At 36.3% G+C, this 15,937-nt stretch overlaps 1 protein-coding gene across 1 annotated transcript in view; it reads left to right on the forward strand.

Moving 5' to 3' along the window:
- Positions 1–15,877, forward strand: part of LOC143352325 (unconventional myosin-Ie) — a 47,478-nt gene extending 31,601 nt beyond the window's left edge. Inside the window, exons 11-21 of the mRNA XM_076784671.1 lie at positions 8,092–8,262; positions 8,586–8,752; positions 9,582–9,795; positions 11,529–11,759; positions 11,992–12,276; positions 12,735–12,890; positions 12,968–13,107; positions 13,189–13,340; positions 13,495–13,848; positions 14,370–14,702; positions 14,946–15,877. Of these exons, the coding sequence (XP_076640786.1) occupies positions 8,092–8,262; positions 8,586–8,752; positions 9,582–9,795; positions 11,529–11,759; positions 11,992–12,276; positions 12,735–12,890; positions 12,968–13,107; positions 13,189–13,340; positions 13,495–13,848; positions 14,370–14,702; positions 14,946–15,022 (2,280 nt within the window). The 3' untranslated portion in view covers positions 15,023–15,877. The remainder of the gene's footprint in view (positions 1–8,091; positions 8,263–8,585; positions 8,753–9,581; positions 9,796–11,528; positions 11,760–11,991; positions 12,277–12,734; positions 12,891–12,967; positions 13,108–13,188; positions 13,341–13,494; positions 13,849–14,369; positions 14,703–14,945) is intronic.
- Positions 15,878–15,937: the final 60 nt, after the last annotated feature.

The raw sequence follows: 15,937 nt of genomic DNA on the forward strand, positions 1-15,937 counted from the left end.
CTTCTACGAAAAAGTTGCTTGATGTTACTTCACTGAAAATTTAGTAATAGTGTTTCTTTTTTCCCACTGTCTTTCCTATTTCTGTAGGCTTAAATGTTTATTATAAATATGTATTTGTCTCTTGTCCCACGTATCTAAACTGCAATAGTACTAAACAGATACCACAACTATCGTTCGCGTGCCGTAGAGAATTGTGCAGTTCCATTGTTGAGAATTTCTAATTTAATGGCGAAAGTAGGAAAAATGTTTCGTTTTGTTAGAATATTTTATGGAACACAAAAAGTTACTTTTTATTACCACAATTTTTTATATTCATTATAATTTCCAGAAATATTCGAAGAGAAAGTAGCGGAAATTAATGCATTGTGCAAGTAATAAATTATTCTTTAATGCGACACGTCGAGGAAAATAATTGCTTGTTTTTATTGCGTACATTATTACAAGTCACTCATTAAATGTAAAACATCGTTGCGGAAAGAAAAAATGTTCTTGAAAATTCAACTTCGTTCAGGAAGCATTAGATTGAGATCATTTTCCACAATGACATAGAAATCCTACGGAATAATACAGAGAATTGTAAGAAGAAAATTTGTTTATAGCGTGCAGATATATGAAAGCTGTAGAAACGTATTCGCATGGTCGTTGAGAGAATGTAGAAAAAGTGAAAGTGGCAGTTATAAGAAAATATTTTTAAGATCGGACGACTTTAAATTGCGTTCTGCCAGGTTTTACAATTGTTACCTTATGACTTTTTTTGTAGAGAAATGAGGTGGAATGGAATTTTTACAGTGACGTGAAATGAATTTTGATAATTGATTTTGTGGAGCTGTTAGACTGGAATGTCGTTTAATGCGTCACTCTAAATGAGCATCTATAACATTAGCTATTCAAAAGCAACTAAAATTTTAGGAACATATTTTCAAAGTGCTGCATACTTCATAATTGATTTTTAGGAGCTGGACTGCAATAGCCTTTATGTAATACGTCACTCCAAACGATCTCTGACGCCGTTCTTTTCTCAATCGAAACAAATAAAATATTTTATATTGCATTTTTAAGTTTCTACATTATTTTTTCGACCATAGAAATGTTTAATATTACGTAGTACGCCTACAAAAAGGTAAAGAGGCATCGTAAAAATTCTGAAAGAAATTAAGAACAATAGTTTCGACAATATCTTATTAATGAATTTTTATGAAACTGGTATCTCCAAGAGTTCAAAACAAAATGCATTTTCTTCGAATTGTTAGAGATTTCCAATTTTTTTAAACATATTCGCATGATCCGAAAAATCTGGAAAAAATATACATTAATAATCACGACGAGACACGACTAATATAATTATATAAACGTGGTAAAATCGGTAATTTGATGCTTCCGGATTTTTAAAAATAATTCATTAAACCGTGATCACCCTATAACTACCCATGTGGTAAGGGAACCGACTCGAAACTTGTCACAGAGGGGTTTCTTTGGGAACCCTATTGAATGGTGTGACCAAAAATAAAAAAAAATCAATTTCGTTTGGGGGCACTTTTTGACCGTCTGCTGTAGCCTTTTGAGGAGAATATTTTCAAAGTGCTGCATTTTTATCACTTCATTTTTGGGAACTGTTAAACTGCAATGGTTATTGATGCGACACTCTAAACTCTAAATGATCTACTACAACGTTATTTTCTCAACTACGAATCTAAAATTTGAGGATCATACTATCAAAGGGCTGTATTTTTGTCAATTGATTTTTTGGTTCGATATATCTGTGAAGCTTTAAGGGCACATTTTCACAGCGTTGTGCCTAAACAATTTTCTGGAGTTGTTAGACCGAAAAGACCCCCGAATTGATCGGGCAGGGAACTCGAGCTTTTCGGAGTCAAAGGTTCACCGGCGTTGTCGTTGGCAAAGGTTTCGTGTCGCCTTGTTGCCCAGGGCTTTCTTGCCGGGGAAACAGAGGAACCAGCGAGAAAGGTAGGTTCGTGCCATTAACGGGCCGAGATCCCGGTAAGGAGGTCGTCGGTAACGTGAAGTAGAATCGTTACCTCGGGCACGGGCTAAGACGAAAAGAATCGTACCACTTTTGCCGTCACCTCTCGATGCTCGCCGCAACTAGACCGCGCAGAAAAAACCGCCGAGAGAGCTATGGCTATGAGACGACGAAATTGCCCGGCTCTCCGGAGCCGCCTTTTGTCAAGCCGCGGGTTCTCTTGATCGTCTAGCCACGATTCGGAGCGGAACCGCGAAGCTTTATCGATGTGGATCGTGAGAGATTCGAACAAAGATACTCCGCCAGATACTCTTCGGAGCAGATGTTAACAAAGCCACTCGTGCGAAAATAAATAACGCGGATCATCGGACAACAATGACGTTTTATCGTCCTTTCAAACCGTTTCGAGGAATACGCTCGCGAATTTCACATGTCGCCGGATCTGAGGCGACCGAAACCTTATCTCAAACATTTTGCGACGCATGCAATGGGTTAATCGTTACAGTCGAGACTCCGTAATTCACGATAAGGTAGAGTGACCACGTTACCGACAAAATTAGGAAAAATGGTTTTACGTGCCTCAACTTTTCCTTCATATATGAGAATATCTTTCGCTGGGAAAGGGCTCACTCGAAAGAGGAAGGTTCAATCTAGCGCGCGCTGGTTATGAGCTCGCGAGATTATGCAGATATTTGGTAATGTAAGCGTTAGATGTAGGCCAAAAATTGACGATGTGCATGTCGTGGAATCCAAGCATTTTTCTGGATGAAATCGAGAGAAGCGCGCGCTAGAAAATATCTCCAGTTACAAATTGAGCTATATTTTGTCTTGGTTCTCTGCGAAATAAAGCCAAAAACTTGAAGCACGTTTCTGCCGTCAGAATTCATAATATCGATAATACAGAGCAAAAAGTGTGACAAGTTTAGTCACTGACTTAAGACCTGTCGGATCAAGACCAAGACGGATCTTAAATCAGTGTCTGAAGGCTGTGAATGGAAATTACACAACAGTTGCCGACATGCTGACTCTGCAAAAGTCACGTGACTACCCTGGTCCCTTAATATTTGAAACTTCTATAGTTTACAGATGAATGTAATCACGAGACTGCAGATCCTTGTGCGAAATCAAAATGTTCCATCCTAATCGGGACAAACTAGGGTGAGGGACCCAATTACTGTAGGACTACCAATTACTATTACTATATTAACACTTTTATGGTCGCACGTCTCCGCAGTCAAACGTCGCCAGGGGCCGGCAATATTTTTGAAGAATTTATTTAAAAAAACTTGATTAAGTTCACAAAATAATTCAACATGTGCGAACGTACACATAAAACAAAAAACAACAACAATTTAACGACAAATTTAATATTTTTCCACACACATATTTTTGCATCACACAACATGTGTGTAACATGTCTGTGTACATGAGCGAGCGGACAATTACAGCTGTTCCGGCTATCACACACATGTTGTGTGAGCGGCCATTAAAGTGTTAATTATACTTTTTTTAAAGCATAATGAATATTAAAAAAGAGATATTACATTTAATGAAAATTAAAATCAGTTAATATGTTATATATCTCTTTTTTAATATGCTTTAAAAGTAAATATAATGAATATAGGCACAGTAATTGGGTCCCTTAAAATAGCATTTCTCTGTATATAGTCTGAAACATGTTGCAATCCATGCATCAGTCCCACAGATCCATGCCGTTTGAAACATACCTTTGAAACTCGCAGAAAAATGTAATCGCCAGACTACGCGGATTTTTATGCATATAAGGCGCGTGAAAGTTTCTAAAATGCAACAAGACGAGCATACGAAGAAATATGAAATTTTCTAACTTAACAAGGAATTATCTAGTCAATGCCGAAAGGTTTTCCTTTCTTCAGATTTTTACGAAACCATTGAATGGAAACCTCGTATAAGGGTCTACGTTTTCTCTCGATTCGTGAAAATTAGAATTTGCATGAAGATCCGTAGTGTTGTAATCACTTTCTGGTTCCAAAGTATCTTAATGAAGATATTTTTCATTGTTTACTTTACACGCCAGTAAGTATATACTATATTTTCATGAATTAGATGTTATCATCTTCGTTTCTGGTCGAACGTGTTGCTTCGCCTAAAGCAAAATAGTAATCCGATGAAACAATATCTGCAAGGTGGGTATAATAAAATTTACCAACCGAATTTACGTAATTTTTTTGCACGTTTAGTGCCACATGCGGTCTTGCATTACTTACGAGATCTTTTCGTAATTTTCGTTTTTGATGTTGTTGAGCAACCTGAGTATACACAAACAGCTGAAACAAGTCTATTTTATCGACAGAATCTTGCAGAATATCGTAATCGTCATTGTTTCATGGGCACAATAAACAATTTTGTTTTAACACTAAACCTACCGAGCACAAAACATATAAAAGTGCAACCCTTCTTATAGAGAGGAAAAAATTGAATTTACTTAAACTTTGAACGATGTTCATTATAATATGCTTAAATGAAGAAGTCAATTCAGTCATTTCTTATGAAAACGTTTTTATAATTTCAATAATTGTGAAAAAAAACCGGTCATTTTGACCGTGGTAGGATTAGTGTTAATACCACGGAGTTGTCCCATTTGAAGAGAGCCATGCAATTGTATCCTAACGCATGGAAACACGTCTTTCTGATAGTCACAAGTATCCTACTTGTTTTACATTCGTCTGGTTTAGTTTTATATGCCCGGTACTCTTGCCGATGGCTGTATTAGATGAGACACGTTCGTCCACGCCACTTTTCCTTATCATCAGTTTATGGTAGGACTCCATTCATTCGAACCAGTCGGGGGGCAAGATGATTTAGATAATTGGTTCGTTGAGAGTTCACCAATCCTGCCTTTCACTACTTGTTTATTACCCCATTAGAAGCTGATGTTCATATACCTGGATTTCTAGTTGCGTACATTGCACTCGAGCTCGTTATTTTAAAAACATTAGGAATATATGTAAGTAGGTTTCATTTTGTAGGAGTTATTCCTTAGTTAACCTTATCCTTGGGTCTCCTGTGACCCGGAGCTACAAAAGCCGTATCCAAATTCTCATTTCCAGTACTGTGTGACATTGGAATCTAATGTCCAATAAGAAAATTGATGTTGATCTCAAGGAAGTTGGAATGATAATGTATAATAAAAGGATTTTAATGAATTTAATCATATTTGTTATGAAGTCTTTGGTGGATCCGAGGGTCCTAAGCATAATATCTAGAAATCCGTCTTAAGTGCAGTAGCTCTTGGATCTCAGATTATAAATGCACAAATGGGGTACAAAGGTCCAAAGTCAAAATACAGTGGACCACAGGATTCTAAGCCTAGTATCTAGTAATTTGAGGATTCTAAGTCCACTAGCTTCTGGATCTCAGGATCCTAAGCGCAGATTCTAGGATTATAAGGATCCTAAGTTCAATATCTAGTGGATCCCAGGGTCCTAAGCTTAGTATCTAGAGTAGTCCAAGGGTCCTAAGTTAAATAACTCGTGGATCCCAGGGTCCTAAGCCTAGTATCTAGGAACCCAAGGGTCCTGAGCCTGATATCTAAGAATCCAAGGGTCCGAAGTCTAGTATCTAGGAATCTGAGGGTCCTAATCCTAGTATCTAGGAATCTAGGGGTCCTAAGCCTAGTATTTAGGAATCCAAGGGTCCTAAGTCCCAATAACTAGTGGATCCCGGGTCCTAAACACAGTATCTAGGAGTACAAAGGTCCCAAGTTCAAAAACTAGTAGATCCTAGGGACCTAAGTCTAGTCTCTAGGAATCCGAAGGTACTAAATCCAATAATCCTCCTTGAGAGGGTCAATGAAGACAAACTTTATCCAGAAAATGATTTTTCTGTTTTCGAATGTACTCGCATGAATCTTATATAAATGGTAAAGTGAAATTTGGAAAACGACTTCTCATAGAGGATTTCTTTCCCCATACACGGCATGAATCTCCATTTGGTTTTCATAGCATTGTTGCCTTTATGGAAATGAAACAGCGCGATGTACCAAGAAAACTCGTTACCGCTCTCCATTTTCGAGCCCCCCTAAACAAGCAACTGTAATTATTAAAACTCTAAAATTAGCTCGGAACGCGCACACAATGAAGTCTTATGAGATTTAGCGGACCGTCTATTTTCGCTAATAACGCCAGCCGAATACGCAAACACCCGCACGCAATGATTCAATCTGTTCAGTCGTAACAAGAAAACGCAATCGCTCAAAGATGATTGATCGTTTATGGCGTTTAAGGTTTGCAGAAGAAAATGGAAATCTCCGAGGTCTATTGTATTAAAATTGTGGATTTATTTCTCTTCAATTACACACTGTCGTCCGAATTTAGAAGTGGCTCTGCGAAACGATGGAAATGGAGATATGCTTGTTCTGTCGGCAAACATAAGCAACCGCAAACAATCGCGTTAATCTGCGAAATGGCAAAAACTTGCAGTCTCGCTGGGAGAAGTCACGCGATTGAATGTTACTCTAAACCATCACGTGATCGTAATACACGCTAGTTTCAAGTATACGAAGCCATGTTTAGAACCAAACAAATAATGAAGCGTATAAAAATAAGTATGTCTATCAGCACACCTCTACTGCCATTTTCTTTTTTGTTAAAATATTATATCTTCATTTTCTTTTGTATTTTAAGTTTGTTTCAATATTTTATTATGCCACTTAATTATTTATCGTTTTACTGAAGCCTTATCTTATATCTTAATTCTTCATTATACCAACAAGCTTCAAATTTAAGTAGCTCACTTATTTTAAATTTAATGAAAATTGAATCTAGCGTTGTACATAATTATACTATTATTTGCACACTCGTGTTTCCCTGTTTAGTTCGAATAATCGAGGTTCTACTATACTTTCCTGAAATGGTAAGCAATATATTAATATATATATTTGTTTTATTTTGTTATTGTTATTACTCATAAAAATTGTGTTAATTTCAGCCTTCTCGGCCTTGACATTAATGTTAATATTAATTTATTCAATCTTGTTTTGTGTACATATAAGATTATTTTTTCAATATTTGGTCACTATTTTATTCATGGTGGCAGATGTGAAGCCCCGCTTGTTTATTGTCAAAGATTAGGGCGATACAGCAAGTGGAGAACGTAAACTAAATAATTTTGTACGAAACGATAGGGTAACGTCGTAAAAATTGTTCACACGGTCGTAGTTTTCACGTTTTCGTCAGTATACGGTTCTTCACACGTTTTATGAACCGGCGCGCTGCGCTGAAACGCCTTTAAGAAGCATGCTACGTTCGTGTTTGTGTAACATCAACCGGTTTCTAAATTGTTCGAGCCGGCTAAAATGGAAAGCCATTTTAAAAGTGGCTAAGCATCGCGTTATTACGCTTTTCCTTTCTATTGCGGCGATATAGAACTTGTTTCCGCGTGAGCGATGCGCTCCCGGTGGCACGCAATTAGCCATCTTTCAGCAGCGTTTACATAATCGTTGCGTTGCGATGCGCTAATTCGTTCAAGAGGTTGTTTACACGAAAACGATGAACCTCGTCGGACGTGGGAAATACCTCGAAACAGCTCTAATATTCGAGAGCTAATATTTACATATTTATCCGCGTAATTAATACTCGCGTGTTAATTAAACTTGACACCAGATACACGCGGCACAAACGTGTTTCGCTTCGTATAAATAAGAAGAATATATTTATCCAGATCGTCAGCGATTTTTATTGAAATTCATTGTCGGAGAAATTAACTTATTTAAATAATAATGGTAAATTGAAAAATTTGTCTGGATGCAGTGTTAATATTGCCACATCAAATTGGCAATACTTATTATACATAGTATAGTCGACGTATTGACTATACTTACTATATATAGTTATATAAATTATATAATTACTAAGATTTTTATGCAACATAAACGTCGCTTGCATTCAATTCTTTCTTCAATAATTTTGACTAGTCGAATTCATAAATTCTTTTTGCTGCTCTAAATCTTTATGCCCAATTAGTTAGCGAAGACCTGATTTTTAGGATATTTTTCTGCAAAAAGCGGATGGACTTTCCGTATTTAAAACCTACATACACGTTCTAACAAAAGAATTGAATTATGCTTACAGGAGGAGTACGTAGCAGAAAATATAACATGGACACCGATAGAGTACTTCAACAATGCGATCGTCGTCGAGCTTCTCGAAAGCAAGCGTCCTCCAGGACTTTTCTTGGTTCTAGACGATGTCTGTGCTACTCTTCATGGTGGTAGCACTGGAGCAGACGCAGACTTGCAAAAGGTACTCTACTTCAACAAAATACCTCTCTTACTTCTTGACTTGATTCAACAACCTGCATTGTTCTTCGTTCTTTTCCGATGCAATATTTCGTCGTTGTAATCTGTTACACGTGCTACATAGCTTTAGAAAGCGATTATTTATTTATAAGTCTGTCGACTCGGGAAACGTGCACTTCCTCGGAAAAAAATTTGCACCACTTTGCGAGATTTATTTTATATTAATTCCACGTTATTACTGCTAATTGGCAACGGCGAAATTACTAGAACCCGTACGCCGTATCTCATTTTCCACGCTCGTTCAATTAATGTTGCTAACGTTTACAGAAACTTGCAGTGGCGGCGAACAAGCACGAACACTTTCAAACCACAAGCGATGGATTCTCCGTGTTCCATTACGCCGGAGCGGTTTCCTATTCCGTAGACGGATTCTGCGACAAAAACCGGGATGTGCTGTTTTTGGACGTGGTGGAGCTGATGCGGACAAGTTCGAAGTAAGATGTTCTTATCAATCTTGCCGCTAATAAACAGTTTACGCGACCATAACCAGAGCTCATTAAAAAAAGGAAAAGATTTTCATCGCGATTCGATTTTTCCTTCTTCTTTTTACAATTGGGCCCTGCGACTATTAACTATAATTTAACGATTGTTCTGATATTTACATTATATTAATTTGTTGTTATATTATTGTATCATTCTTAAATTTTTTCCAGTAGATTGGTGCTTTTAGATTTAATTCATGTTTAAAGATTGACTTTTAACGATTTGATTTCACTTTAACACTAGATCTATTGAAAGTAACTATTTTACATTGTGAAAATATTAAGTATTCAGATTTCTAGCATTTTTTATCACAGTAAGACCAAAGGAATTTTTTTAATTCTCCGTAAATGCGCCTTTCCAATTTCAGTAAGCTTAAAAAATTTGGAACCTGTGTATTTCGCGATTGGATCCATAGATCTGGTGTTACAAGTGTGATTTTTAACCCTTAGCACTCGAATGGCGACTGTATGGCGCCACGAAAAATTGCTGTATCATTATTCAATATATTTTTTACATTATTACATTTATTTGTATTTAATAACAATTTCGTATGTATAACATAAAAATATGTATATAGAAGGGAAATATTCTAGGTCGGAAGAAATGTTTCGTTTTGGAGTTAAAATAGCTTCGAGTGCAAAGGGTTAAATTCGTCGCTGCTAAAGAATTCAGTCCATTGTGTTCTGTTTCGAGTATCTGTTGCCTAGAGAAAGAATAGCTAGACATTCTCGACACTGCGATGCTGTAAATGTATTTTTACTATTAACAATAACATTATAGTTCTCTGATTCGAAAACTGTATCCACAAGAGAGCCAAGTGCAGAGAACAAAGACGCTAAAATCGAGGCCGACCACTGCCGGCAACAAAATTCGAAGTCAGGCCAGTCAGCTGGTCAGTCAGCTGATGAGATGTACACCGCATTATATTCGATGCATCAAACCAAACGAGACGAAGAAGCCCAGAGACTGGGATGCGGTCAGAGTGAAGCACCAGGTATACTTTGCCTAATTGGAAAATATTATATCGACCCTAATCTCCAATCCTTAAGTGAATTATTGGAGCCGATGTGGCGTCACAAAAAATGCGAATTTGTGTTTAACTACAAATATTTTAACGATTTGTGAATTTAAATAAAATTTTAGTATCTCTCACTACGTTTTTGCCCACCATTTCGATAGAGATGAATATTAAATATAATCAAATAGAGGCCCGCTAGAGGACCGCACAGTGGTCCAAATCGAGAAATTCAGTGACTTTTGGCCCGAAAATGAACTTTCATGTATCGATACCTGATCAATGAACATTGCTTCCCAAATGTCCATAGACCTCGGAAATGGAGAAATTAGTACAATTTATTAAATATTATAGTTGTAATAAATATTGAAAGTTGGACATTTTAAGAAGAGTATTTTTCACGAGAAAAATTGCTTCACTTTGATGCGATGCCCTGACGTTCCTATTTAATATTTTCTCACGCTTTTTTTTTTAATTAAAGAGCAGATTTTTGCGATAAGAAATCGTGTCTTACATTATTAATTAGTCTGCACAATGTATTAAAAGTTAATGCTGGACTAAATGGAGAAAATTAAAAAAATTTTTTATATTCGGTAAGAGATATCTTTAAAGTCCCAGGAAGTCCCAGTTTCTAACAAATTGGACTATTTTCAGTACACCTTCCTCTATATGATGGTATAAAAATTATTTCCGCACTCTTCCGCCTTTGCAAATTATAGCAGTTTAAAACTGACAATGTTACGATTATGATTGGTATCCCATGCCTGCTTCAGTCCATAAGTTATTAATGCATGGTGCAGATGTAATAAAACACGCATTATTGCCAATCGGACAATTATCGGAGGAGGCTCAAGAAACACGTCATAAAGACTTTAAACAATTTAGATACAAACATACAAGAAAATCAGACAGAATATTAACAAATGAAGATGTATTTTATAGACTTTTATTGACATCGGACCCGCACATGTCAGCAATGCGAGTGAAATCATGTAAGAAAAGAATACAAAATTTAGAACCAGAAGCTGAATTATTAATAATTAAATAATAGAAAAGGCAGGCTTTGAAATGGATGGACTATAAAAAATAATGCTAGACAAAACCATTTGAGAATGAAGACTGACAAAGTATAAACAAATATTATTTTTTCATATTTCATGTTATTATTATTATATTATAAAACCATCATTGTTATTACATTTTTATCACAAAAGATTTACAAAAATGTTACTAAATTATTTTATATTATATACAATATTACAAATATTATCAATTATTATAAAAAATATCTTTTGACACAGTTATGTGACGTTTTTACCTTACCCGACTCCTCAAATTTACATTTTTCCCAATTCATTAAACATTGCATGTGTGAAACAAATATAAAATACACACTTAGAAAGAAAAAATGGTTTGGAAGATTGTATTTAAACAATTTTTTTTTTAGTGAAAAATATCAATGAAAATTAATAAGAAATTATTGTTTAACAAATTTAAAAATATTAATTTTTCTTTAGTTCAAATTGACTATTTTTTTAATGAATTTTAGTGCAAATTTCATCCCGATAACTCTTATGGTACAAAAGTTATAACAAAAAGTCACTGAATTTCTCGATTTGGACCACTGTGGGCCACTTAGGGGTTAATATTCACTGAATATTGTTTTCTCTTATTTATAAAACTATCTCGTAATTATTTTCGCGTGTTTCTAGGTGGAATATTTAGGCTTAAAAGAGAACATCAGAGTGCGCAGAGCTGGCTTTGCGTACCGAAGGCCGTTCTCGAAATTTCTGCACAGATATGCAATTTTGACGAAGCAAACGTGGCCACGTTGGTCTGGCGATGACAAGCAAGGTGTAGAATGGATATTGGGAAGCCTCCATATAGATCGTTCGCAATATCAACTTGGAAAGACGAAGCTGTTCATCAAACTTCCCGAATGTGTGAGTATATATCTGTATTTTTATAGACATAGAAGAAACGTGGAGTCGGATAAAAAATCCTACGTTCCTCGCAAATTGTTTCAGTGAACTCGAAATAAAATACTGTGTCTCTAACTAGAGAGAAGTATTTTGCAGTCGAATTGTTACTTCTGTTGCAATTAATAAATTGGGATGCGTCCGGACGGAGAAAATGTTCTAATTCCCGCTTTTCTCTCTGTTTGATTGTTCGCAGCTTTTTATGTTGGAGGAGGCTAGAGATCGGAAATATAATATGTACGCCAGAGTGATCCAGAAAGCGTTTAAAAAGTATTTCGCTTGGAAACGGCAAGCTCAGCAGAAACAGGAAGCGGCGGACTTGCTATTTGGCCATAAGGAGCGTAGGCGGGCCAGTTTGAATAGAAATTTCATGGGCGATTATATCGGATTGGAGGGCAAACCACAGATAATGCAATTAATCGGAAGAAGAGAGAAAGTCTGTTTTGCGGAAGTGGTGAAAAAATATGACAGGAGATTTAAGGTATCGTTTCGTTGTTGAACAATCGGGAAGATACTGTTCATTTCGATGAACATAAAGCGTGTAGAAAGATTGCCGATTTTATGCATTAAAAAATTGATTAACTGTAATTTAAAAGAAAAAACAAAAAGATTAAAAGTAGTAGTAAGATTAAATAGTTTCGACCTGTTCAAATTATTAAAGGAAGAACAAATATTCTTGCAACGAGTGTAAAAACCTTTTTTTTTATTTTGCATAAAGATCCGCAGTCTAGTGACGATAAGCAGAGGTACTTGGGGAATTAGGCTTGTACCGATATTAATACATAATCCGTGGATTTTTAGGCCAATATGAACTTTTATACTGCCATTTATATTTAAACGCTCATTTTTTACTCTAAAGCTGCAAAAATCTGAACACTTAGACGGTTTCTGAATTTTGATTTCGCACACGTGTTGCAATGAATAAAATGTGAATTACAGATGAGCAGGAGGGATCTCATTCTCACCAACAAATCGCTGTACCTGATTGGTCGGGAGCGAATCAAAAAGGGCCCGGAGAAAGGGAAATTAGTGGAAGTTATAAAACGAAAGTTACCATTCAATCAAATTAGTCATGTCTCGTTAAGTACTCTTCAGGTAAACGAATAATCGCCGTCATTATTCGTACCGCTGCTCTGAAGCAACATCACCTAACATTTTAATAATTATCGCAGGACGATTTCCTTATTATTCACACGAAAGAAGATTACGCAAGTTTATTGGAATCGACGTTCAAGACGGAATTTTTAATTGCACTCAGCAAAAGATATGTGGAGGAGACTGGGCACATTTTGAACAGAAAATTTAGCAACAAGTATGATTTCTGTTGCACGATGCAATTTCAACAATGAATTTTAACTGAATTCAATATTAACTAAATACAATCTTTTTACAGTTTAGAATTCAAAGTGAAGAAGGAAGGTTGGGGAGGTGGGGGAACGCGGCAGGTAATATTCACGCAAATTGATTATGGCAATAAGGAAATCCTGAAACCTAGCGGGAAGACTTTGAATGTGTGGATTGGCCCAGGGTTGCCCAGTACTACAAGTACGTTATTTTTATGGTGGCGAGCTCGTACGATGCTCGTGCAAATTTGCAAAAGCTGAAATTATTTAGTTTGAACATTGAATGATATTATTAAATATTTTAATTCTCAGTGTATGTAATGGTATTAATCAGTAAATATTTGTTAACATTTCAGAACCAAATGTTCAACGTACCAACGTGCATCAGTACCAAAAGTATCCATCAACGACTCAGCAAATGCCAGCGAACAGGCCAACGCGACCAGCTCCGAGGCCTGCGAACACAGAACGGATTCAGAATTTGCACAAAACGGTTAGCAATGATCAGACGATAGCTTCGAAGCCAGCTATGCCGACCGAAAGACCCACTTTGCACATGCCCAGGCCTACGAGATCAACACCAGTCATTCGTTCCAATGTACCAACCACAGAAGTACAAAAGAAAGCCTACACAGCCAAGCAACCAAATAAGATAGAAAGCAATCTGCCGCTCATGGGCATGTTCACCAATCCGAAGGGAACAGCCAGAGGCAAGTTCTGAATCAGTAATAGCCACTTGAAATGACAAATAGAATGTAGACATAATCGTTTAGTCGCAAAATGATTCTTATTCTTTCATTTTTATTCTTCTTATCTGTTGAGCTATTTTTTTTAACGTGGGAGATATTTTCCAAAAACATTTATGCTTTTCGATGAAATAATAAGGACAATTTGGGATTTTTATATACTAAAACATAGTCGTCCTACATGGACATTGAGATTTTACATGAGGCGACAGGCATTATAATAATTAAACAGTTCCTCTCCTGGTCACATTTTTTGAGATTTCTAGATTGTTGATGATTTTTTGTTTAAATAGGTCTGTGTATTTTTATTGTCGTTACATAACAGCCAACTTCAATACGAGTTTAACGATTCATATGTGACCTTGATCGTAAAGACGTAAAAATTAAGTGAAGATAAACATAATTAAGGAACAAGATAGAAAAATCATTTAAGAAGTTCATTTCAACAAATCCTGCAAATAATGAATTAATTGTAAACGAAACAGGCTACTTGAGATTTCCTCCGCCGCCATCGGAGCCACCACCGCCGGGTACTCCAACTATGTCACCTGCGTTCAAACTTCCTCCGCTGAACACTGCCAGCAATGGTGCAGCGTGCAACAAAGAAATGCAAACGGGGAACGAGTGGAGCACCAAGTCAGTATTAAAGAAACCGCAGCGTGCACACGCACCTCGTGCTGCCTCGATCGCGAAACCGCCACCGCAAAAGCCAGCTATACCTAGTCTGCCAAAAGCGGAAGCTTTGTACGACTATAATCCGCAGGATCTTGACGAGTTGGAATTGAAGGAAGGCGACATCGTTGAAATACTCAAAGAACGTGAGTTTATCCGGTTTAAGTCGAATTATTAGACTGCGGATCTTCATGCAAAATAAAAATTTCCCGCATTAGTTGCAAGATCCAGGGACGTAGACATTCATTTCTTTTCATAACGATTCTATTCAGTTGAAAATAGTACAACAACGTTTTATGATGAAGGAGACTAAAACTTTTGGTTTTAAGTTATAAATTGAATGTTCAATGACTTAATAATGATGAATAATTAATTGTTACCTGCTTCAGATGAAGGTGGCTGGTGGCAGGGAAGATTGAAAGGAAAAACAGGACTCTTTCCATCCAACTATATAAAGAAGCTATGAAGTGTTGTACACTCGGTAAAGAACAATCACGTCCAATTGTACTGAAGAGAAAATTTCGATCACGAAAGGAAGAAAACACACAGAGGAAAGTAAGTTATCGTTTTTAAAACTGCGCCGTGCGTGTACCATTTGAATGGTCCCATACAATAAGGAAAACTTTTACACGGTTATCGTTTCTAACATAATCGCGATGCAGTTTTAAAAATTGATGCTTAAAGTCCGAATAGTCAATAGAAGTTACCAAACATTAATTTAAGTAGCCTATTTACCTTTTATACTGTTGAATCTGGTCGACTGTTAACGTTGTGTTTTCGAATCGCGAAGGACCTTGTAAAAAGTGTTCATCGTTTCGAAAAGTTTATCATTTTTTGCTAATTGCGAAACTCGCCTTTTAGTGATACGAGAATGTTATAATAATTAGAGAGAAAATTTATAATGTTATTTATAATTGAAGAATGAACTTCGGGAACATTTAACTCCGACGCATTTATTTAAGAATCGAGCTACGCTTAATCATTTCGAATGTGTCGACGCGATCCTTCAAATTATGTTATCATAAATAGATTGCGGATTTTTATGCAAGACAAAAATTGCCTGCATTGATTTCCAGACAAAGAAGCTGAATTCGTTCCACTTCTTGCTCACTTTAATCGGTTAAAAATAATTTAATAGTATTTCTAGGTTCCTTAAATGCTTTTACTATTCTGCATTTGATCTATTTTGTCATAATACGCATAAAAAACCGCAGTGAATCATGAAGTACCTAAGATTAACGTTAAGTTTATGAAGTATTAATTCGCAGACACTTCTATTTGTTTTCTATTTATTCAATAAATGTAAGACGTAATACTGCCACGTTGACGAACTGTTATACGGGACTATGTAGATAAAAGTTGCAAAATTTTTGGGGTGAAT

Source organism: Halictus rubicundus, chromosome 3, assembly GCF_050948215.1.
Source record: "Halictus rubicundus isolate RS-2024b chromosome 3, iyHalRubi1_principal, whole genome shotgun sequence".
In the NCBI taxonomy this organism is placed as follows: domain Eukaryota; kingdom Metazoa; phylum Arthropoda; class Insecta; order Hymenoptera; family Halictidae; genus Halictus; species Halictus rubicundus.